General features: G+C 34.2%; 1 protein-coding gene across 1 annotated transcript in view; it reads left to right on the plus strand.

Annotated features, from left to right (window-relative positions):
* The window catches only part of Pja2 (praja ring finger 2, E3 ubiquitin protein ligase), a 64,356-nt gene that overhangs the window by 13,418 nt on the left and 26,991 nt on the right, over positions 1 to 23,947 (plus strand). Inside the window, exons 2-5 of the mRNA XM_005382175.2 lie at positions 8,367 to 8,483; positions 9,731 to 9,931; positions 11,270 to 12,305; positions 22,270 to 22,455. Coding sequence (XP_005382232.1) covers positions 8,453 to 8,483; positions 9,731 to 9,931; positions 11,270 to 12,305; positions 22,270 to 22,455 — 1,454 coding nt within the window. The 5' untranslated portion in view covers positions 8,367 to 8,452. The remainder of the gene's footprint in view (positions 1 to 8,366; positions 8,484 to 9,730; positions 9,932 to 11,269; positions 12,306 to 22,269; positions 22,456 to 23,947) is intronic.

Genomic DNA, 23,947 nt, shown 5'->3' on the forward strand with positions numbered 1-23,947 from the left:
AAATGATACACACTTTTCAACTGAAACTATGGAAACCAGAAAAAAGTAAAATGACACATCATTACAATGCCAAGAAAGAAAGACAGGCAGGCAGGCAGAAAGAAGGAATCTACCAGTCTAAAATTCTATTCCCATTGAAAATACAGGTGGTTTTAGACAAACAGAAGCACATGGAAGTTGTTATCAGCAGACCCTCATATCAGATATTAAAGGTTGTTATGTAGGTTGAAGGAACATTGGACAGTTGGAGGTATAGATATGGCATATGGTGTAGACATTTTTAGAAAGGACTGTTGAAGATTATCGGTGTTTGGGAAAAAAAGACATGATAATACCAATAGAACTCACGTAGAGTGGTACATAAAAACAACAAAATGTATGAAAACAACAAAACAGTCAAACTGATGAGCAGTTCTTGCATTACTTGGGGCATGGTAAAAGAACTAGATTGAAATAGTGGAAGTATAGACTTACACTTTTAAGTAAGGACAAACTAAAATGGACTTGCTGTAGCATACATCAAATCCAGGCTATTATAGGATGAAGGGGACCATTCTGAAATATAATTGTCTGCCAGAAGAAAACTTAAGACTCTTAAGTGGGAATTAAGTCATCTAGAACTCTTAGGAAATAGCATCTAGTATACAATAAAGTTGCATTTTGTAATTTCTAGGAAAAGGACTAAAAAAAGATACCAGAAGGTATATCAGGAAAGCTGGTAGATAAACAGTGATAAAAAGATTTGATCAATACCAAAGATGTAAAGAAGGGAGGTATTAAGGGAGTGAAAAAAAGATGAGAGGAATGAAAAGTATAGTAATATGGCCTACTTAAGCCAGACTGTATTGCTAATGTAAATGAGTTAAAGACTTAAGTGAACATAAAGATTCTCAGACTATATAAGCAAGACTCACTGTATTCTATTTATAAGAAAAGCACTTTAAATTTAAGGGCACATATAAGATGGAAATAAAATGATGAAATAAATATTTTTTTATACTGTGGATTGAATCCATGATATGCACAGTAAGCAACACTTCACCACTAAGCTATATCCCCAGCCCGATTTTAAATTTTAATTTGAGACAAAGTCTCACTAAGTTGTATAGGTTGGCCTCCGAAGTTGTGATCCTGCTGCCTCAGCTTCCCATATGGCTGGGATTACAGGTGTGTATTACTAAGAAAGTTGATATGAGAATATTAATACCAAAATAGACTTAAGAAAGTATTATGACCGATCAGGAGGAAAATAATGTAATAATATGTGTCCATCTATCAAGAAGACATCATTCTACTATGTGTTTACCTAATATCACAGCTTCCAAATATGTAAGGCAGAAATTTTTTTTTTTTTTTTTTTTTTTTTTTTTGGTTTTTCTCCGGTACCGGGAACTGAACTCACGACCTTGCGCTTGCCAGGCAGGCGCTTTTTGCCACTGAGCTAAATCCCCAGCCCCGGCAGAAATTAATATAACTGAAAAGAAAGATCTGCATTCGTAGCTGGAGATACCTCTACAGTGAAGTAGCTGAAACGTCAGTTAAAGATATTGTAAATGAATAGGAAATTTGAATAGCAAGATTAATCAACTCAACCTAATTGATATTTGTATCATATCTAACAACTGAAGGTTGTATATTATTTTTAAGTGCACATGAAACATTGCCAAAATATTCTGAGCCATAAGTAAGTATTCTTTTTGAAGGATTGAAATTATACAGTGAAATTTTATGACCGTTATAAGATTAAATTACAACTCAGGAACAGAAAATAACTAGAAAAGCTTCCAATGCTGCATTTTTAAATTAAGTACCTATGGATATAAAACAAAATCGTTGTGTAAGTTAGAAAACATTTTAATTTGAAAAATAATTATTACAGATCAATTTATGGAATGCAACTAAAGAATGCTAGAGATAAGCTTACAGCTTTGTACACATACTAGTAAAGAGTGCAAGTTGGATGTCAATAGTATAATAGCTTTTAACTCAGAAGCAACAAATCTCCCAGATTAGAAGGAAGTAGTGTAAAAAAAAATAGAAATACAGAAATCAGTGGAACAAAATTTTACAGTGTCTTGAGCACATTTCTGCTTACAAAAACCTGCAATGAACTGATTAAGAAAAACCAGAGGACAGTGGATAGCAAATTATGAAGACCAGGGATGAAAGAATGAATCAGCAGTATAGATCCTGCTGATTAAACTAAAAACCATGTCATACAATACATCTGACTATTTAAAGACCATAATTCATGAAAAGCACAATTTGCCCAAACTTAGGTGAAAAAAAAAATCAGAAATCTGAGTTGAGCTGTGTCTGTGAAGGAAACTGAATTAATGAAATACCTTTTTACAAAGAACTATAGGCTTAGGGGGCTTTACTTGTAAATCTTCCATATATTTAAGTAAGATATACTATCAGATTTATAGACTTATAGAGAATTAAAATATGGGTTGGGGGACAAACTCAGAACTCTTTATGATTTGAACATAAAGAAAAGCCTTTTTGATTTAACACAACAGCATGGGAAAGCAATTATAGATGAGTATTTCTCAAGAATGTAGATACAAAAATAAAAGAGTGCTGTATAAGGATAATATGTTATGACCAACATGATTTGTTCCATGAATGCAAAATTGGTTTAATTTTTTAAAATAAATATAATCCATCCCTTTACCAGAATGAAAGAAATCTATAGGGTTATCTCTAGATTTAGAGAAATGATTTGACAAAATTTAATGTGTGGTTGTGTTACAAACCTTCATCAAACTAGGAATAGAAAGAAGTATCCTTAATTTGATAAAGTGTATCAAGAACAAAAGTCAGTGCTTACCAGCATACTTACAAAAAGCTGTTGATTCATGCCCAATAAATACCTCCCTCTTTTTAAGACTGTATTGGAGTCCTAACTAGTACCCTCAGGTAAACAAAATAAAGTACATACAAAATTTAGAAAGGACAGAAAATCCAAATTCATTTACCAATAAACTATTAAGTAATTTTAGCAAGGTGGTGATTGGATACACCAGTATACAAAAATTAATTGTAATTTGTGTACTAGCAACAAAGAAGGGTAAAATAAAAATTGTAAAGTACATTTAGAGTAGCACCAAAATATGCAGGGTAACTTAGAATATATCTAATAAAACTTGGGCAAAATTTCTATGCTGAAAATTACAAAAATGCTGAGACTTTTAAAAATACTTAAATGGAGAAGTAGTCCATGTCTGTGTAGTAGTAGATTGAATCCCTCACCCCTACATACTCACACATGCTTAATCTCGTAAGTATAGGGTACTAGAATTAAGATCCTGAAATTTTGAGCAGGGAAAGAACATGGGTTGGCACATTTTAAAAGTCCTCAAATGCCAGTATTCCTGTTACAAAGACTTGCTGTGAAGTTAAGAGTAGTTAAGATAGTATTGTATTAGAACAGACATAGATAAAAATGCCAAGAGAAGAATATGAGCATCTGAAATAGACCCTAAATTTATGTGGTTTCATAATTTGTGACAAATGACCCACCGAACTTAGAGTTTATTATTAAGTTGTGCTAGGTCAGCTGAATATTCATTGGGAAAAGCAATCAACTTGACCCTTAACAAATACTATATTCAGAAGTGAATTTTAGTTGGATCATAGGTCTACATTTAAAAGATAAAGCTGTCAAGCTTCTAGAAGAAAACCTAGAAGAATATTTTCATGACCTTGGGATAGGCACATCATTAAAAAGGAAAAGGTAAGCCATGGACTCAAATGTATTCACAGTCAAGGAATGAAATTCCCCAACTTCTGTAGAGTACTAGGAGCGTCCTTGTGCACTTCATCCTGCTTCAGCACTTTGCCTTACTTCTTTCTCCATCCCTTCCCCACTCACATCTTACACATGCTATTGCTTGTATTTAGCACACATCTAAATGTCTAGTATTCTGAGCATATTTTATATTGATCATCAAATGAAACTTGTTACACTTTGGTATGTATACCTTTAGCATCGAATTTTCAATTTTTTACATTTTAGTACATATAACATAGAGTTTTCTGTTTTCTTGTAGAGCTATTGTTTTTGTTGTTGTGGTTGTGGTTGTTTTCCCTGGTCCGTTGACCTAGAGCTAAATCTTTGCTGCTGCTTTATTCCAAACTGACTTGACTTGCACATTACAAAAAAGGGTAGGATGAGCCAAGGACCTTCTTATTTGTAGCACATCTGAATCTGAAATCTTAACTGAGAGGTAATTTTAAAGAGTATTTTTACATTTGTTATTTTTACTTAATATTCTTTCATCACAGTTTGTCTTTATTGGTTGCCCTTTAATCCTCTTTCCCCCTTAGCCAGTTATACTTCAGGTAAATCAGAAAATTTTTATAGGTCTAATGTGTTGGGTGTATGCCCATTCAGTTCATTCTTCACATACTTCTCTCTATATATTTTCTTTCTAAAAAATAGAATATGTTGAGAGCGTAACAGTTTATAAACATTTAGTGAAGTAGAGGTGTTACCATAAACAAATTGGAAAAATAATATTTCAATTAAATGTGAAATTTTTTATCTCATGGTCTGTTTCTGATCTATTTTGCTTCGATCATATTTTAATGTTATTTTTGCTATAACAATTCTGAATTTATCTTTTCATTTATTTATTTATTTATTTTTGTCTTTTTGTGACAGGATCTCTCTCTGCAGTTCAAACTGGCCTTGAGCTCATTTTGTAGTCCTGATTGGTTTCGAACTCGCAAAGATCCTCCTGTCTCAGCCTCCCAAGTGCTGGGATTACAGGTGTGCACCACCATGCCCAGCAATTCTGAATTTATTATTCCTTTTATAAACCAAAAAACCTCCTCATACCAGTCATTACATCAGATTACCTTTTGGTGTTACCAGAAGTAGCCGACCCATTTTACATCAGAAATTCGATGTATTTTTAAAATTGCTTTATGTTTAGACCTTATTACTACTTCTGCAGTGCCTTATTCATAGAATTTGAAAGCAAGTGATACTATTTACTGTCAGCCTCTGAAATTGGAAGCTACAGGTTGCTATGTAAGATAGTTTTTCAGGATATCACATTCTATTGGAGAAAGGAGCACAAAATTGTGTCAGTTATTCAGCCACCATTTTGATACATACTGTGCTAGACAATGTAGTAATAGATGCATTGGACTCTGGTAAAAAGAAAATTGAAACACTTTAATGAGGGAGGTATGTATCTTGTATCTGTACTTTTCTTTCTGTTCCCCTAAAAATTATATAGCCTGTCTAGAGCTGCTGACATAATATCCTAGAGTGATTGTGATGACCTTTAGGTTAGTAATTGAAAGATCTAGAATTAAAACTTCTTTAATTCACTCCTTTAATTTTGAGCAACAAATTTATATAATTTTTAAAAATTAATAGGAAGTATATAAAATTTCAAGCATTTGAAATGAACAAGTCTCGCAGAGTATACAGGAGTCAGTTGTGTTATTTGTTAGGTGGATAGTACAAGAAACAGACTAATTCAGTAGTCTGTTCAGGTTTAAATGTAGTCCTGTAACTGATGAATTAACCATTTTAAGCTTTCCCAAAGAGTTTAATCTTTATTCATTCCCTTTCCTGTCTTTTGTTCCTTTTTATACTTCAGATAAGAGTGAGCACTCATAGGAACCTGATTATAGTGGCCTCAGATAAAATAATTAGTATCTGCAGAGACATTCTGATCTACTTACTCATAAAACAAGAACCATTATTGAAAATAATAAGCAAAGTATATTTAGTGATGTCTCCCAAGTTCATACCTTTTTGAGCATTAAATCTTGTACTTGATAACTCCCAGATTTTGCTAACAGCTCAGAATTTTCCAGTCAAAAAAAAAAAAAAATTACCAAGTCAACTCCGGACTCCTACTTTATATTAACACTCTGATGTTTAATATCCAGTTAATGTTAATATCTCAAACTTAACACATCCAAAGCTAAACTCAAGGGGCTGGGAATATAGCTCAGTGGCATAAGCGCCTGCCTGGGAAGCGCAAGGTCCTGAGTTCGATCCCCGGTACCACAGGAAAAACAAACAAATCTAAACTCACGATATTTTCTCCAAATCTGCTTCTTCCACAGAATTTCCCCTATCAGTTAACGGCAAGTCTTTTTTTCCAGTAGTCTGTCCTATAAAACTTACAGTCTACCTCAGCTCCTTGCTTTCTTTCGTATTTTCTATCAGTAAATTTTGTTGGCTTTGTTTTCACAGTATATTCAGAAACCATTTCTTACCACTTCTGCTTTTTCCCTGGTCTAAACCGCTATGATTTCTTGTCAGTATCATTTTTCTAGTTTTGTAATCAGTTTCCCTTTCTTTGACCTTGGTTTCCTTCATGGTGTTCGACACAGTGGCCAGTGGGTTCCCGCTAACACAGAAGTCAGATGATGTCTCTTCTCTGCACAGAACTGTTCAGTGACTTTTTTTTAAATCTCAAAATGAAACCAGCATTTCTAACAGCATATGAAAAGCCTTGTGATCTGTTCTGATCTGCTTCATTCTTCCCCATCGTTTTCATCATTCATTTTTAACTTCATCTGTTATTTTCTTGTTAATGTTCTTCTTCTAGATTTGCTATTACCTGATTATTTCTGGAACTTCTCGCTTCACTGTCTTCAGTTTATTTTACCTAGAATGTTTTTTCCCTAGGTCTGCACATTTCCTCCATCATTTCAGATACTTGCTTCAATGACCCATTCTTAGTGAAATTGTTCATCTCCACAGCTCTTTATTCCTTGCATTATTTTGACCCATACTGTGTTATCTCACATGTTGTATATTATTTAGTGTCTTGTCTCATGCTGTAATTTCAGAAGAGCAGAAATGTTTATCATTTTGTAGTTGTTACATTCCCCAGCTCTAAAAATAGTGCTTGATATATGGAAAAAAAAAGCTGTCTTCCAAAGAGAAAGGACTTTGAATATAATATTTATAATAGGATGTTCTTTATAAATATTCATTAAGACTGCCATTGTGAATTGTGAAGATTCAAGTTATTTCAGATTGCTTTTCATATTAAAACAATGTTAATTAGAGCCTGTGGTTTTGCCAGTATGGTTAAGTGGTTTTTTGTGGATTTTTTACATACTTTTTTTCTCTTTAGCTATTGTTCATAATCGTACTTGATCCAAATTTAGTAGAGAATCTCAATATTTTGCAGAATTTGTGATTATGTAAATAAATGTATCTGTGGTCAGGTGACAGTTGAACTGATTTGTAGAACTATTGTCTGATAAATTTGCATTAGTGATAAACAGTTAGCAATAGCCCAAGTGTTTCATAACTAAGGTGTTTAAATAAAATTAAGCCTTTACTAAACTCAAAAAAAGTCACAACCTCTCAAATAGTACATAAGTGAATTAATTCAAAACAGGAGAAAGTCTTTTTGTATTTGTTAAATAGTAAGTTGTGGTTTTTACTGACTCAGACTAGTTTCTTTTTGAGATTAAATTATCTGGTCAATTGCCTGTTGTTAAGAATAAGTACATCATTGTCTATACACAGTGTTAATTATTGTTATTTGCCATTAAACATTTAAAAGTGTGGGTTGTATTTTTATGCTAATATTTGAAAAGTAAGGTTTGTATTTTTATATTAATACATAAAACTTTTTATATTTTTGTTTCTTTAAGTTTATTAATTTATTTTTATTAGTACATGTTTGCAATATATAATTACATTTATCTTGGAGAGTTCATATATGTACATAGCACATCTTAATTCTTCCTTTCTTCCTTGCTTTTTTTTTAGGGGGAGGGAGGTCTCCTGCCCCTCCTTCTTCCCTCCAACTCTTAATCCCTTTCCATTTGAAAAAGTTCTATTTCCATTTTTTCTTTGTTTTTTTTCTGGTACCAGGAATCAAACTCACTACCTTGCGCTTGCCAGACAGGCACTGTGCCACTGAGCTAAATCCCCAGCCCCTGATTTTTTGTTTTAATCCTTTTTCCTTTCCTTATTCTTAACAAGAATTTTAACAGTTCCAGGGGTAAAAGATCTACAGTACTTGATGAAACAAAAGCAGCACAGTCTAGTAGATTCCCAAATAGTTCCGTTATATATCCTAGTCAGAACTTCTTCTAGTGTGTTTGCTTGTTTGCTAATAAATTTTGTGTTGCTGTCAGTGGCAGTCATGAGGATGACATATACTGAGGGGAAGGTGAATCAAGAACAGATGTAGATCTGTGATTTACATAGCCATTTTAATACCTTTGAGGGTTTTTGGATTGATTCATCACATCAAGATATATTTTTCTAAGTTAAAAGAACAGATTTTTACTAGGAAGAGAAACCTCAATTTCCCATTTTTGTTCTTTTATTACTAATAGCTTGTTCAATCCATTGTTTTTTATAGGAATCTTTAAAGCTTATCCATTGTATGAGTGAAAACTAAGTCACATCAATATTTTTACTGAACTGGACACACAGAAATTGCCATATATGTCACAGTACACTGAAAAAGAGCCATCAGGTAAGGAAGCTGTCAGTTTTCTATATTAAAGATTTCTTTCCCTCTGTGTACTTTGGGTAACATATAGGACAAATCATCATCTAATATGTGGCCTTTAGAGCCAGTTTTGTTCCTTTATTGGGTATTTGTAACGCTCTATTTTTAATTCTTGGTATAAAAAGGATTGTGAAATTTTCTTGCCATACCTTTTGACTTCTGTTTACATTCCACATTAGAGACTGTTCCTTTGGAGAAGTTGTTAAGGTTATTGGTTCTTAAATTATTGGACAAGTAACCAAAACACTTAATTTTAACTTTAATTTTTTAATTTTTAAAAATACTATAGAGTATATATATCAAGCTTTTTGAGATGTTTAAAATAATGTAACTCTTGATAGTGTCTGTTAAACACATTTTTTTTCCTGCTCAAAAATGATTATAATTCTTAATTCAGTGCAGGAAAACATGAAGTTTGTTTATTGACTGTACCATGTACTGTGAGATAATAATTTGCTTAGTTTCTGCTTGGTATATGTAATATGTAATAGGCTAAACAAATTTAGATTTAATACGTGTGTATATAAACATAATAAACTAGTAAAAGATGCTATGGTTTACTACTATATACCATATAGTCATCAAAACTTAACATTCAGGTTATTTAAATGTTAATGGCTTTTCTTGCCATTATATATACCATTCATTTATAGTTTTAAAAAATGGGGTAGCATGTGTTTGACTTGGCTCATGACTGTTTTTGGAGAATTTTATTTTAGGCTTTGGGATGTATTTTATTGTGACCTAGTTGTTTCTTTGTAGTACATTTACCATTTAAGGAAGTTACCTATGTAGTCTTTGGCAGGAACTTTAAAGTAATTGAAACTATCACGTTATGTACTAATAACTCATCAAATATGTAGTGAGCGTATATATGAAAGATACTTCACTTGGGTGCTTGGGAAGCTAATTCTCTAATCTGTAAAGAGGTTTGGCAGTGTGATAATGTGGCATATAAAAATTTTTTCTGGTAGATTTCATTATAAAAATCTAAAATACCTTCAAGACCCCACATTTTAGAAGGTATGCTTTTAGAGGAAAAGGCCACTAAGTCTCACCATATAGTATTTGAGGTGTAATGATCTAGTGTATGAAGAATGTTTTATGGTACTGGTAAGGTGCAGTTGATGTTTGGTAGCACATGATCTAGTAAGCATATATGTTGCAAGGATAAAGGTCATTGCTGTCTTTCTTCTATTTATATTTTTCAGTAATGGATCAAGAATCCAGCAAGGCTGTGTGGCCCAAATCAGCAGGAGGATATCAGACAATTACAGGCAGGAGATATGGAAGAAGACATGCATATGTCAGTTTTAAACCATGTATGACCAGACATGAAAGAAGCTTAGGCCGGGCTGGTGATGACTATGAAGTGCTGGAACTAGATGATGTTCCAAAGGAGAATTCCTCAGGTATATAGCATGTAAATACTTTAGGGTTATTAATAGTTACGTGGTGATTGACCTTATAACATTTAAAATTTAGAGTAGGTTTTGTGGGTATCCATGAGTGTAAATGTCATGCATTTTTCTGCCAAGAAATTCTGTTTTGAAATTTTTATTGAATTTAATATTAATAGTGTAAATATATTTGGACATAAAAAAACAGAATATGGCCTGTCTTTAATATATAACTACACTTTCATGGTGATGATTACATTGTCATAACCTTTAGCCATAAATCACTCAAACAGAAAAAACAAAACAAGGCTTTTTAATATGTATTTTTCCCAGCATACTACATTTAAATAACTTTAATTTTGTGTCTAAATAATTTAGCTTAGCTAGTGTATTTTTATTGTTTTATAAAATATAATTGTCAAGTAATCCTTAATTATTCCATTAAAAAGTTTTAATCAGTGGTTTGAAATGTATTTTACAGATAACCAGGTACTGTATTTATCCCTTTGGATTAGATTCATGTTCTTCCTCTTGTCCTAAGCAAAGTAGATAAATTACTAGCTAAAGTCTTTCCAATAAGGAAGGTTTTACAGTAACACTGAACTTCATTGTGTTCTAATTTATTTGTTCCAGCAAATCTGAATGTCTTTGTTTTTCATTATTCAAGTAATGATAATGAAACAGTTGTTTAGAGTAATTCATAGGCTAGATTTGATGTAACTTATATTACAAAGTCTGACAGACTATAGAAAAGAATCAGCATATTGACTTGTTTTTCCAACATAGCTGTAACACATCTAAAATTAACCCACTATAAATTATTGAAACTGTATTTTGGGTGTAGAAATCTAATACATTTTTAGAAACTGAGGTACAGTGTTCTAAAGTAATATCCAAGCACAATAGAGTCCCATTTCCCTTAGCTCTATAATCTGTAATATCTATCGTAAGTATTTTTAAAGTGTTTTGTTTCTAACCTGCATGTAGTAAAAGAAGGTAGGTTTGGAGCTCAGTGGGAGGGCAGATGGGTTACCCTGTGACATCACTTGTATTTATCATTAGGTAGCTTCTCATTAACCTCTCGTTTATACATCTTACAGAAGGGTTTAGGTAAAAGAAAAAAAACCAACTCTGCAAGAGAAATGTGCGTAGAGATACTGAAAAGCGACACAGTGACATAAATGAACTCATAAGGTAGCCAGTTAATATAGGGAGCATAGAAGCATTTGCCAAATAAATGCATTCATATTTTCAAGTAGGTAATAACTGGTATGATACCATTTAAATGACATTTGATAAAATTTGTCAAAGGTAATCCCTCTAAAATGTTTTCTTTTGTTCTATATTCAGGTTCCAGTCCATTGGATCAAGTTCATTCTTCTTTACCCAGTGAACCTAAACTTGCAAAAAGTGAAACAGAAAGTTTCATTCGTGGCACAGAAACCATTGAGAGCAGTCCATCCTTGGCTGTAGCATGTCATAGTGTGGAAGGCAGGGAGACCTTAGGAAGCAGTAAGAGTGTTGTTCATAAGCACTCTGACTGCGGAGAGTATGCTCCAGGAGCTTGTAATGCCTCAAGTGTCCAAAACGGAATTGCACTGGTTCACTCTAACTCTCACGATCCAGACAGCAAGCATGGGGAGGATGACTGTCTTCAGCTTTCTGTAGAAATTGTGGAAGGTGGTAGATATCAGGAAGCATTAGGCAGTACAGTATTCGAGTTGGAAAATGGAGAGGCAGAAACATATGTTGGTCTTTCACCATCACTTCCTTCTTTTAACAGTGAAATAAGCGATGAGTTTGAAGAGTTAGATCCAGCATCATTAGTGAAAAGTTCAGGGGAGACTGAATTTGTCCATCAGAATGGCCAGGAATTTCAGAGGTCTCCTGAAGATGTTGTTAGAAAGGAACAGGGAGACCATACTGACCAGGAAAGACAGACAGAAAATTCAACTGAAAATGTAGCTTGTATTACAGGGCATATTTGTAGTGAACAAAGTCCTGGTGATAGGGACAAAAAGCATGGAAGTTCGCCTGAACAGGTAGTGAGGCCGAAAGTTAGGAAAGTGATAAGTTCAAGCCAAGTGGACCAAGAAATAGGATTTAATAGGCATGAAGCTAAACAGAGAAGTGTTCAGAGATGGAGGGAGGCTTTGGAAGTTGAGGAATGTGGCTCAGATGACCCCATAATAAAGATTGACGAATACGATGGAGAGCATGAGTGTATGTTCTTGGATCCACCTTACTCAAGAGTTACACCACGGGAAGCACACAGCCATATGACATCTGAAAGTAGAGCTGCAGCAGGAAGGCAGGACATTCGGGAGAACACCTTTTGGAATGGCTGTGGAGATTATTACCAACTTTTTGACAAAGATGAAGACAGGTAAGGCCTCAGGCAGTATATTATCAGATTGTGCCTTGAACAAAGTGATTTATTTCTAGTATTGTGACATTTAATTGATGAGCTATCAGATATAATCAAGGAATTAGATATTTCAACTTACCAGATATTTTTACTAATTTTAGCCATATGTTCAAACTACTAGAGTTTTTCACAGAAGCATTCTCTGGGACACTTTAATAGTTTACAGAAAGTAATAAATTGAGATAATGATAGTAGTTCTTACCTCTAAGAACTAATATTAGTAACTGATACTAGTTCTATCTCTAAGAGTAGAGATGCTAATTATTTCATTTCGTGGTATTTCAGTAAGTGAAATGTACATATTTTTGGTGTTTTTAAAAATCCATGTTAAACTAGGCAAGGCTTAAAAAGTGATTAAGATCACAAAAGTTATTTATTGATAATATTGCGTTAACTTCGTGAATAGTTAATATCACCCATTTCCCTTTCTTACTGATCCTTTCTCTTGCTCTTCCTATCATTAACTTTACTGTTACATAATTTATTTTTATTAGCATTTTAAAATTCTCATTAACAGCTTTACATGGCAGGTACTGTTCTTTACCCCATTTGTAGATAAGAAAATTGAGTCACAGAGAGTTAACTAATTTCCAAAGGTCACAAAGCAACTTAATGATAGAATTGGATTTGTGCGTACTTACCTATTTGTTAGCGTTAGAGGCTGTGTGCGTTAAACCCTGATACTGTGCTGTTTTCAAGAGAACACACAATTTAAAATAAGCATTCTAACTGCTTTTACAAGACATACATTCCTTTCTTTTCCAAACATAGGACAACATAGAAAAGAAGAATTTCTTTACACAATTGCTAAATTTTCATTATCTCAGAGTACAGACTTTTAAGCTAGTTGCAGTGTGAGGTATTGCTCAGTTATAGTGCAGCTGCTAGATTTTATTAACGGTAGAAATAATTGTACATTTTTAAAAACTAGAAGGTATAAAGGACAAGATTTACCATTTTAAATATGAATACAGTTTATGCATTTTACTTCATATCATAAGTAATAAACATTTATTGGGAAATATGAATTAAACTGCTATAATCTGATATTTGTAAGTTACAGAAAACAATTGAAATGTAATTTGTGCTGCTGTGTTGAAGCTTGTAAATTTTAAGGCATGGCAGATGATTTTTAAGCTAAGAGTAAAGTTAGTTAAAACTTTTGCCCAGCTTTTATTTTTTTCAGTTAGAGTACATAGTCTTTTACCCAAAATCCAAAGTTTTTTTTTTTTTTTTTCTGGTACTGGGGATTGAACTCATGACTTTGCGCTTGCCAAGCAAGTGTAAAATCCAAAGTTTTAAAAGCAGAAATTGGCTACAAAAATCTGACCTGATGATGACTTCCTTGGTAGCTTCCTTGATAGCTGGTAACTAACATAAAATGAGGCTCTTTTTCTCAGTATTCCTGACTTTAGTTGCAGAAACAGTATGTTTGATTACGGTTTGCGAGCCTGGACCTACCTCACTGGGGATTGCCAAGCAGCATTTCTAAACCTTGGGGGAAATACCTAAATTCCACAGCACATAGAGCCCTCAGATTTTTGTACTGAGTTGTGAATATTTGTTGGATCTCTAGGTTGGTATTAAAAAAAGCTTTGATAATTTATCTGATTGAAAGTATACGTATTTGCAGTAACTCAAGGTGTTGGTTTGTAGCTCAGGGTGGGTTTGAGTTGCAAGGTCTTAGACTCACGGCAGTCCTCCTGCCTCAGCCTCCTGGGTGCTGAGATTATAGGCATGCACCCCACGCTCAGCACTTACTTGGTTCTTAAAAGAAAATTTAACTTGGCTATGCCTGTACCATGTGGACACACTAATCGAAAATAAAACTCCTTAAGTTTTGCTTGCTTTTACACTCAGGTCTAACGTGTTGAAGTTTATGAAATCTTTATGTTGTTTGCCAGCCCCAGGGGTAGTTTTATTGGCTTCTTATTTCTCAGTTTATTTCTTTTTTGGTGGGAGAAGTGTTACGTATCTGCCTATTAGAAGAACTCTGGGCTGTACATGATTATAGGGTGTTGTCTTAGTTCCTTTTCTCCTTGCTGAGACAAAATACCCAATACCCACAAGTTAATACAGGAAAGGTTTGTTTTGGTTCCCAGTTTGTAGAGGTTTTTAGTTCATAGTCGGCTGGCTCCAAAGCAGGGTGGTGTGGCAGAGGGCATCACAGAAGAGAAACAGTTTGTGGCGGGGCAGGCAAGAGGCAACAACAGGAACAAACCTCCTGTTCTGTTTTATCTCATCCAAGCTGGAAACCTTTTGGGTGGTGCTAGCACACCTAGGGCTGGGGTGGGGCTTCCCATACACCCGGGACTGACAAAGCAATTAGTGACCTACCCTAGTAGCACAAATCCGTAATCCCATTGTCACACTTTCGTCCACATTTACACACCCCAATTTAGCCACCTCCTAAAGGCCCCGCCTATGACTGCATGAAGTTCTGGGAGGATGTGGAGATATGGACTATAACAGTATACTTATTTATAAGTTTTTTTCTTAAGTGATATGTTAGCATCATGAACAATGATAGTCTTTTTTTATAAACAACATGCAGATGGGAAAACACTAATAGTTAATAGAAACTATTTTCTTTCAACTCCTTAGTAATATATTGACTTACAGAACTTGGAATATGCCAGAATGACAGAACTAGCTTTGTGGCATTCTTTAATACACAAAGTATACTTGAAGCCGGGCATGGTGGTGCATGTTTGTAATCCCAGCACTCAGGAGGCTGAGGCAGGAGGGTCCCCTCGAGTTCATGGCTAGCCTGGGCTATATAGTGAGTCTAGGCCAGCCTGAACTACATAGCAAAACTCTTGTCTCAAAAAATAAATAAATAAAATATACTTGAAATACTAAAAAGCACTGAGTTTTTTTTAGAATCATAAAGTAAGTTCTGAAAGATAATGGTTCTACTTTGGACTGTACTTGAGCTTGCATATATCAACCTTGCATGTGTTTTAGGACCATATTTCAATAGTCTAAACAGTTTTGAAAGTAATACTATTTCTGTTTCCTGTTATCTACCCTAACTCTCTGCAAAGTACTTTTGCCAGGGTGCCTTTTATCAGAGTGCCTGCTGAAGGTTGAAATTTAATAGCCGTACACACTGTTTCATTTTGCCTTAGGTCATCTACCTGATGTTTTACTGTCATCGTTGTTCATCTGTCTGATGTTTTACTGTTATTCTATGCAGCGGATACTAGCAGAGGAGAAATAGGCAGTGACTACTTTTCTGAGATTTGTGTTTTATGTAGAGCTTCTTAGTTTGGGTTTGAGGGTTTTTTTTTATTGTTGTTTAGTTTTTCTGCTTTGTAAAACTTAAAGGTGATATATTGTAAAAGATTTTTGGTCTTGTTTACATTATGAAGATTACAAATAGAACACTTATCAAGAACATATCTCACTATCATTTTTTGTTGTGGGAACTTTGGCTACCTTTAAAAGTGTATGGATTATATATTCTTTTTAAGTGGAAAAGTATTTTAATGAAGTCATGATCACCTTCCTTGGAAACTTCTAAGTGATCACTTTAATCACATCTGAAATGTTACACTCTATGGGATAAGCATTGGAGCTGATAGCACTGCTCCGAGCTATTTGACAGGAACTGAATACCACCTTATTAAATTAGAACTGCAGGGGCAGTTGTAATAGGCAGCATGTAATTACCAGACTTGAAATTAGACCAAAGAGCTAAGGTTAACACCTTGATCTTTAGAAATATACCCAAGAACTTAAGTAACTAAGGATAAGATGTTGAGTTTTAAAAATCCTTTCAGTAATGCTAGCACATTTTACCCTTGTGCTTAACTGTTCTGAAGAGAGCCATGCCATCTGTTGACCGATCCTTAGACCACTGGAGGTTTCTTTGAAGAGTTTTTCTGTCTCTGGGACTTAACTTTGCTTAAAAGGGGAAAGCAACAACAACAAAAAACATATTTAAGAGAAAACATCAGGACAAGCATTATTGATATTGTTGGGAGAACAAAATGAGTATTAGCCATTTAGTTTATTTCAGTTTTATATATTAAAACAGGATTCATTGACATTTTCTTAAGTGCCGGGATTTATTTAATTTGCTCTGTAAATGTAATAGTGGTCCCTGCTCCTGTGGTGTTCACCAGCCTTATAGAGAAGACAAAAATATATAGATTCACTGTTGTAAAGCTGTTCCTATTTTATGTTAATTGAAAGCTAGGGAAAAGCCTACCTTGATATCCAACAGGTAAAACATCTCTGAGCAGCTAAAACAAGGGTATTAAAGCATGTTATATTTCTACAGACTTTTTTATATTGTTTTCAAGTTCATAGACTTTTAGGAGTAAATTAGGGATGGATGAGACTTGTTCCTCAGGCATGCTAAGGAGTTAGAATTATTACATTAACTTGCTGTTAAGAAAAAAGACAAGGGGGTTGGGGATTTAGCTCAGCGGCACAGCACCTGCCTGGCAAATGCGATGTTGTGAGTTCGATTCCTGGTACTGGAAAAAAAAAAAAAAAAAGAAAAAAGACAAAATGGTAGCAGGCAGGCACAGTTTAAACTCTCAGGGCCTTATGAACTAAATTAAGTTTCCTTATATTTGAACAGATTTTATTTGTATCATTGTATTGCATCACAGCAAGGGTTGTAAAGTGTCCAAAAATGCTTACTTTCTGTCAAAAATTTTACTTTTCCTAAGGCTCCTCTATAGCTGAGTTTCTTAAGAACATGTGAGAAATACGAGAAAAGACAAGCCAGTCATTTCCTGGGACAGTGAAGGAATGACACATTGCTTTTGGTTGTGTTTCAGTATTTTATTTCTACCTGAGATTTATACATAAAGTGTTTTTCTATTTTCCTTTGTAAGTCAAACACAATTTTATTTCATATTTGAAAAAGTTTCTTTGGTCACAACTAAATATGTAAAGGAGGTGACATTAGAGTAAGTTACTGTTGCTTGCTTTTGAATGTATCTGTTAAGTGCTAGCAGGGGTAATAGAAATGAAATACCATTGAAAGATCAAAGAGGTAGCTTTAACTTTGAGAGGATTAAGATGTCTAACTCACCTGCTATTAAAATGAACAACAAACAGCTGTAGCTCTTCACTATTGTACAATCAGTGTGTCTGTGTCCTATTTATTCTGTTGCTTACTGTCGTTGAAAGTTATTTTTAAATCTTTGCTTTTTCACACCTTAGACTCATGTCACTCTTAAAAGATAACTTTGTTTCTTGGTTTCCTGGAGATATTGAAATAATCAAATGTGAACATTGTTTTCTCTTTTCTGTATTAGAACATGGTCTGCAGTCATACCACCCTGAGCACGCCCAATCTCATCCATATTAGAACATGTTAGTTTCTGTACCTGTACCAGTGAACTATGCATAGTTATTTCTGATACCTTACTTTATCTGTGTCCTTACCACTAGGTTTTTTCCCTCTACATCTTAACCTTGAATATTTCTAAATCCAGGAGGAATTGTTCACTTTTCCAGGCTCTCTCTGTTAGGTGCTTGCCTGTTAGCATTTTCTCTTCCACTGCTGAATTTATAGAATAAATGTTCTGTATGCACTGTTTCTATTCTGTCTCTATTCTTACCACTCTTGCTGTCCTAAAATCCAATTCCTAGTATTCTTACTTTATTCTGTAATAGCATCAGTGATTTCCTGCTGTCCACATTCTTTCATCTTTTCTCAGTACCATTTATTTCCCTTGATTTCTCTGTTACTATGCAGGCTCCTTAGTCATCTTTTCCTTTTTCACTGTTTTTCTTCTATTGGCCTATGCTAATTTCTTTTTTGCTATCTCTTTTCAGGATCCCAGAGGTCTGCAAATTTGTTCCTAGAGGGTAGTCACATAGTGAATAATTTAGATTTTGGGTAAGAGAAGAGATACAATGTAGGAATTTATGTGACCATTTACAATATAACCATTAAACATGTAAAAAAAAGTCTCATTTTCTAACTCATTAAAAAACAGACAAGTGACTTAATTTGACTAATGGGCCACAGTATAATTTACTAATCTCTTGTGTAAAAGAGGACAAAAGTTGTATAACCAGGAGGCTAAGTGTTGGTAAAGACAAATTGGAAGATGTAGAATGGGTTTTCTATTGAGAAAAGGAGGAAAATAGTGGTACTAGTGGGAAATGCACTGAAATTTCTAAACAGGTTGTATTATGAAAGGAGTAACCGTTGCCTTTTTAAAATGTTCACTATTTTCCACAAGTTGTCCCAAGTGTTTTGTCTGCAGTATGTATCCAAACACCATCATAGACTTGCAAAGTGAATTTTGGGCTGGAGATGTGAGAGTAGTAGAGCATTTCCCTTATATGCATGAGTGTTTGATCCCTGGCACTGAGGGGAAAAAAAACAAAAGACAAAAAACCACCCTCATTCTACAAATGAGAAAAAAAATGAACCTAGGGAAGTTAATTGCCTAAGCTTGCATCAGTAGTGAGAGTCTAGTCAAATCTTCTGACTACACAATAGCTCTTACCCATACAGGATTCTACCACCAGTGGTAAGAAAATGGTAGCCTTGGGTTCAATAGTCACGTGATACGAAGTATAGGGCTTTGCTTCTTCAGTAAAAAATTGCTCATGGTTTGTTTTTGCTCAGTTTTATTTTTTAAATAGTAGAAGAATCTTAATCTAGTTGCATGGTCTTCTCTGACTAACCCTCTAAGCCAGTTTAGAATTTCAGAGCTACAAAGTAGTGCTGCGTTTGAAACTGTCATAGATAATAACATTTACAATGAAATAGAAATAGTTTGTATATTAATCTCTATCACTCATATAAAAACAAAATGATTTCTTGAATACAGTTGAAAGTATTTATTGGTAGCCGTTTTCATACAGACTGTAGAGAACTAAATGTTCTCTGCTTAAATTCATGCAATTACACAATGTTTAGTACCTTCCGAGACTTTATAAGCACTTCACTCGCTGTTCGATCTCCTTGGAAACTACTGGTCAATTATTAAAGAAACTGTGACTTTGCACTTACATAAAAAGGAAAATTCCATGGACCAGTTGTACTTAACAAGTTGAGTTTACTTGAGCAAAACAAAACAAATAATTCCTGAATCAGCAGCTTCCTGACAGAACATGGTCTGAGAAATTCTGCCAATCATGATCAGACAGCATTTAGGAAGGTGAGGGTGGTGGCATAGAAAGATTTAATTGGCAGCAGCTTAGTCCATCAGCCGGTAGATGGGTACAGCTTACTCAGTTCTCTCTTATAGCCAACCAAAGCTCCCTATGCTTGAAATACATACACTACTGTACTGATTGGGTTTGTTGAGTGCAGTTCAGCTTTTCAGCTCAAATCCATGGCCTCCAAAAATTTTATTTAATACCTGTGAAAAATGTACTGTTAAAGAAGCAGCTGTACGATAGTGAATTGGACTGAATAAGCCAGAGTGCCATTCTAGAAAATAATTGAAAAATAAAACGATATTATACAGGAGGTCTTGAAAGAAATGAAGTCTAATCTAGTCCTGACGGGAAAAAAAGATGAAGTGATTTTGAAGATCTTCTTAGTGATGAGAGGATTAGTTGTGGAAAGTAGCAAAACATCAGTATTATTCAGAGAAATTTAACTGGTACACAGACAAGTGTTATTATTACTTATTTACTGAGAATCTTCAGATGTGCTTAGTGTTTCACACCTGAGACTTGAAAGATACTGCTTATGAGTTACCAAGTGTTTTTGAGTAAAAAAATACGTTGTTAAAGAAATGATTTGCTAACAGTTATTAGTGGTTTTGTTATTTACCAGGCACTCTTCAAGTGATATATATTAACTCATTTATCCCTCAGATAAGCCTAATAAGCTATTGGATAGTGTTATTATATTCAGCTGATACATGAGGCCCGAACAAGACAGAAGTTTTCACACATAGTAGGCGTGGATTCAGGTCAGGCAAGCTAACTCCAGAACCTGTGTTCTTACCTCTTGTACCTTAGGACATAGTGTTAATATGCAACTGTGATAAAAATTATGAAGGTGAGGCACATGTTTGAAGTTTATGAAATACTGTTTTAGGAAAAATGGCTGCTAAGAGTTTCTAGAGTAATACTCTGAACACCACATTAAGTATAAATTAAAGTGATGCTGATATTTTAAATGCATTTTTTAAAGTGAACTCAGGGATTAGGAAAATAAACTAATAATTAACTATATAAATCTAGTTTTAGAAGAAACAACTTAAACTAGCATTTTTAGTAGAATGGACATAAATTAGGATAGAATTACTGTGCAAAAACAAATGCAAAGTGAGAAAATCCTTGAGCATGGGGATTTAGGGAATAATCAAAGATAAGTGATTTCCAAAACGAGAGAGTGGCAATACCATAACACATAGAAAATTCAAGAAAGGGACTCATCTGATGATTATTTTATATAAAAATATGACTTGAAGATGAAAATCTAAGTGTTCAATAATAGTTCATCTGCAAAAATATCATTTGTAGTTCCTAATTTAAGAAAAAGGCAGCAGGACCAGATTTGGCCCAAAGGCTATAGTTTGCCAATGCTTGACATAGACTTCTTAAAATCTATTGACTATTGATCATAGACATTCTTTTTGTATTGGCTTTTAGAGGTATTCCATCATTTATTTCATCAACAGAAAAAATAGAGGTTTTGTGTGTTACCTTCCTGAACAGAGTCACAGTCACACTGCGAATTAAATGTTTAAAACATGGGTCTTCTGTGTAACTAAGTTAAAAGTTCTCACAAATTTATGTAAGTGTACTACTGTAGTTGTTAAAGACATCAGAACTGGAGCTGGTGTGACTTGCAGAGCTTCGTAGTGGAGGAAGCTTAGTTTAATAAGTACCTTTACACTATTCTGTGTGTTAGATTTTTGATACTTATGTAAGTCTAGAAATGGTTTACTTGATCTTCTGTTATTCTTTGGGTCATTGAAAGTCTTACGCAGTGCATGCAGTTTTGTCTCATACACAACTGGAGGTCAATTCCTGGTACCAGAAAAAAACCGAAAACCAAAAAAGAAAAAAAACAACACAACTGGAGGAACACATTTTAGTTGCTACATCTGCTGTCCAGGATGTTTGGGCCCTGCTGCTCCTTATTTCCTGAAATTGGGGGTTGGTTTTATTTTATTGCTTTTCATAAACCTCTCAGAGCCGAGATTAGTGCCTCTGTTTGTTAATAGCATCTTGATCGCTTGATTGATCTGTAAAAGGGACCTAGATATTTACAACATAATATCATCAAAAAAGGTAACATTCTACCACTTACGTTTCTTTCCCAAAATATAAACTCAAATTTGTTGTTTTTGATTGTCCAGAAGTTAAGTGGAAAATGGAAATCTTTAAGGGGATTCTTGACCAGAATGTTGGAAAGCACACTTAAGACTCATTTTCAGTATTGATCAGTAATACTTTAGCCTTTATTAGTATGACTAATCCTTTAAAACTTAAGTAAATTGTGACCAACTTAGCCAAAGTCAAGTGTAATCAAAAGTACCTTTCCAATTTCCTTTATTAATCCTGTTTATTGTACATTGTGTTTCCTTATATCATTTCCTATTGATTCCTTATTTTCCATTGAATTAAAACTTATTTTCTCATAGTCTTACCTAAGGATTTCAGTAAAGGTTTTTCAGTGCTCCTTTTTATAAATTTAAATATCTTTCCTTTCATAAGGGTATGTGTATTTGCATGCATGTGTGTAAAAAGAACAGTTCAGCTTTTACTTCCTGGTAATACTGCCCATTTTTTCATAGAATACACATCATTGTCAGTATATAATTAGGTGGTTATTTCAGTCAAGTCGGTTAAGCAGTAAATCTGTTATGCCATTTATGATTAGCAAATTGTGTTTACATTTTCATTTAGAAATGTCAGGTCAGTATCTGACTGAACATATAACAATATTTCATTTTATTTCTGTTCTCATTTATAGTTCAGAATGTAGTGATGGGGAGTGGTCTGCTTCCTTGCCTCATCGATTTTCTGGTACAGAAAAAGATCAGTCCTCAAGTGATGAAAGCTGGGAGACTCTGCCAGGAAGAGATGAAAATGAACCTGAGCTACAGAGTGATAGCAGTGGCCCTGAAGAAGAAAACCAAGAATTATCTCTACAGGAAGGGTATGTTTAACAGTGAGATTGATTTTTATGTGTAGTGTGCAAGAATAGTGTGTATGTATCACATCCAAATGTTTGGTATGCAGTTAATTGCATTTATAAAGCCTCATGTGGGAGCAGTAGGCTGTACTGATTTTTTTATGACACCTTTGATATTTTTAAAAAAACAATTAAAAATACCAGCTGTTTCATTATCTTAATGTTTGGAGTTGTAACATATGCTTTCATGTTGCTTTATAGAGAAAATGTGGACATTTAAAAGATCATTTGGTTTATGTTAGGTATGAGTAAATTAGAGGTGCCATTGCTATATAATGGCCAAGGAGAATGTGCAACATTCTCCAGACGGAAATGATTCACAGAAATAGTTGCAGAAGTTGAAGTTTGAATGTTTTTACCGAGTGCACCAGATGGTATCTCCAGAACAGCAGTGATTGTTGGTAACCTCCTTGACTATTCCTAATTTTAATGAGAATGTTCCCAGTCTGAGGGTTGTTGAATTTACATTGTGAAAGGCCAGATAAAAAATATTTTTTTCTTTGTATGCCAGTCTCTGTTGCAGCTTCTCAGCTGTTTGGCTGTAGTATGAAAGTAGTCATAGGCAGTACGTGAAATGGGTGAGTTGTGTTCCAACAAAATATTTACCAAAATGGTGACAAGCTGGAAATAACCCGTGGCCCAAGGTTTGCCAGCCCCTATTGTAGCATTTCCACAGTGAGAATGATTGATTTTATATACATACATGTACAGAAATGCTTTTTAAAATCACACTAAGGAAATAGCCACCTTTTTTTAAATGGGTTTCTAGCAAAAATGTTTGTTGTACATATTAAAGTCTTTACTGCATCAGTGGAAATGACTAGTGATTTTTCAGTTCTGGCCGATCATCCTGAGGAATTATTCATTGATTAGATTTGCTAATATTCAGCTACTTTGCTTTTGGAAATAAACTCAACATGGTCATATAGTCATGATTTAATGTTAGATTTTGGTGCTATTATTTTATATAGGACTTTTATATTGAGATCCTTAAGTGGGCATTGTCTGTTGATTTTTGTGTTAGTATCATTTTGATACTTTCTTCGCTTAAAAAAACATGCTGTTTTGTATCTTCTGCATCTGTTGGTTAAATAGCTTATTTATTCCTTTAAAGGTTGTTAGCATTTGTTTGTGACACTTTCTGGGTTTGATGGAGAATATCTTTATTAGCACATACTGCCAATGTAGAATAATGAGATTTGTGCTGTTACATTGATACATGCTTGTAACATGGTTTCATTATTTGCATCCTCCTTATGCCTCTCTCCCTTGTGTCCCTCTCCCCCTCATCTCATTCCCCGTCTCTAAACGTCTACCTTCTAGTTACCTGTCATCTTTCCTTAATTTTATTATGTTAGATTGCTCTTACTAGAGAAAACATGCAATATTTAGCTGAGCCTGGCTTATTTCTCTTAACATGTTCTCCAGTTCTGTTACTTTTCCTGGGGAATATCTT

The sequence above is a fragment of the Chinchilla lanigera genome, unplaced genomic scaffold (assembly GCF_000276665.1).
Source record: "Chinchilla lanigera isolate Chin_1 unplaced genomic scaffold, ChiLan1.0 scaffold00017, whole genome shotgun sequence".
Classification (NCBI taxonomy): Eukaryota; Metazoa; Chordata; class Mammalia; order Rodentia; family Chinchillidae; genus Chinchilla; species Chinchilla lanigera.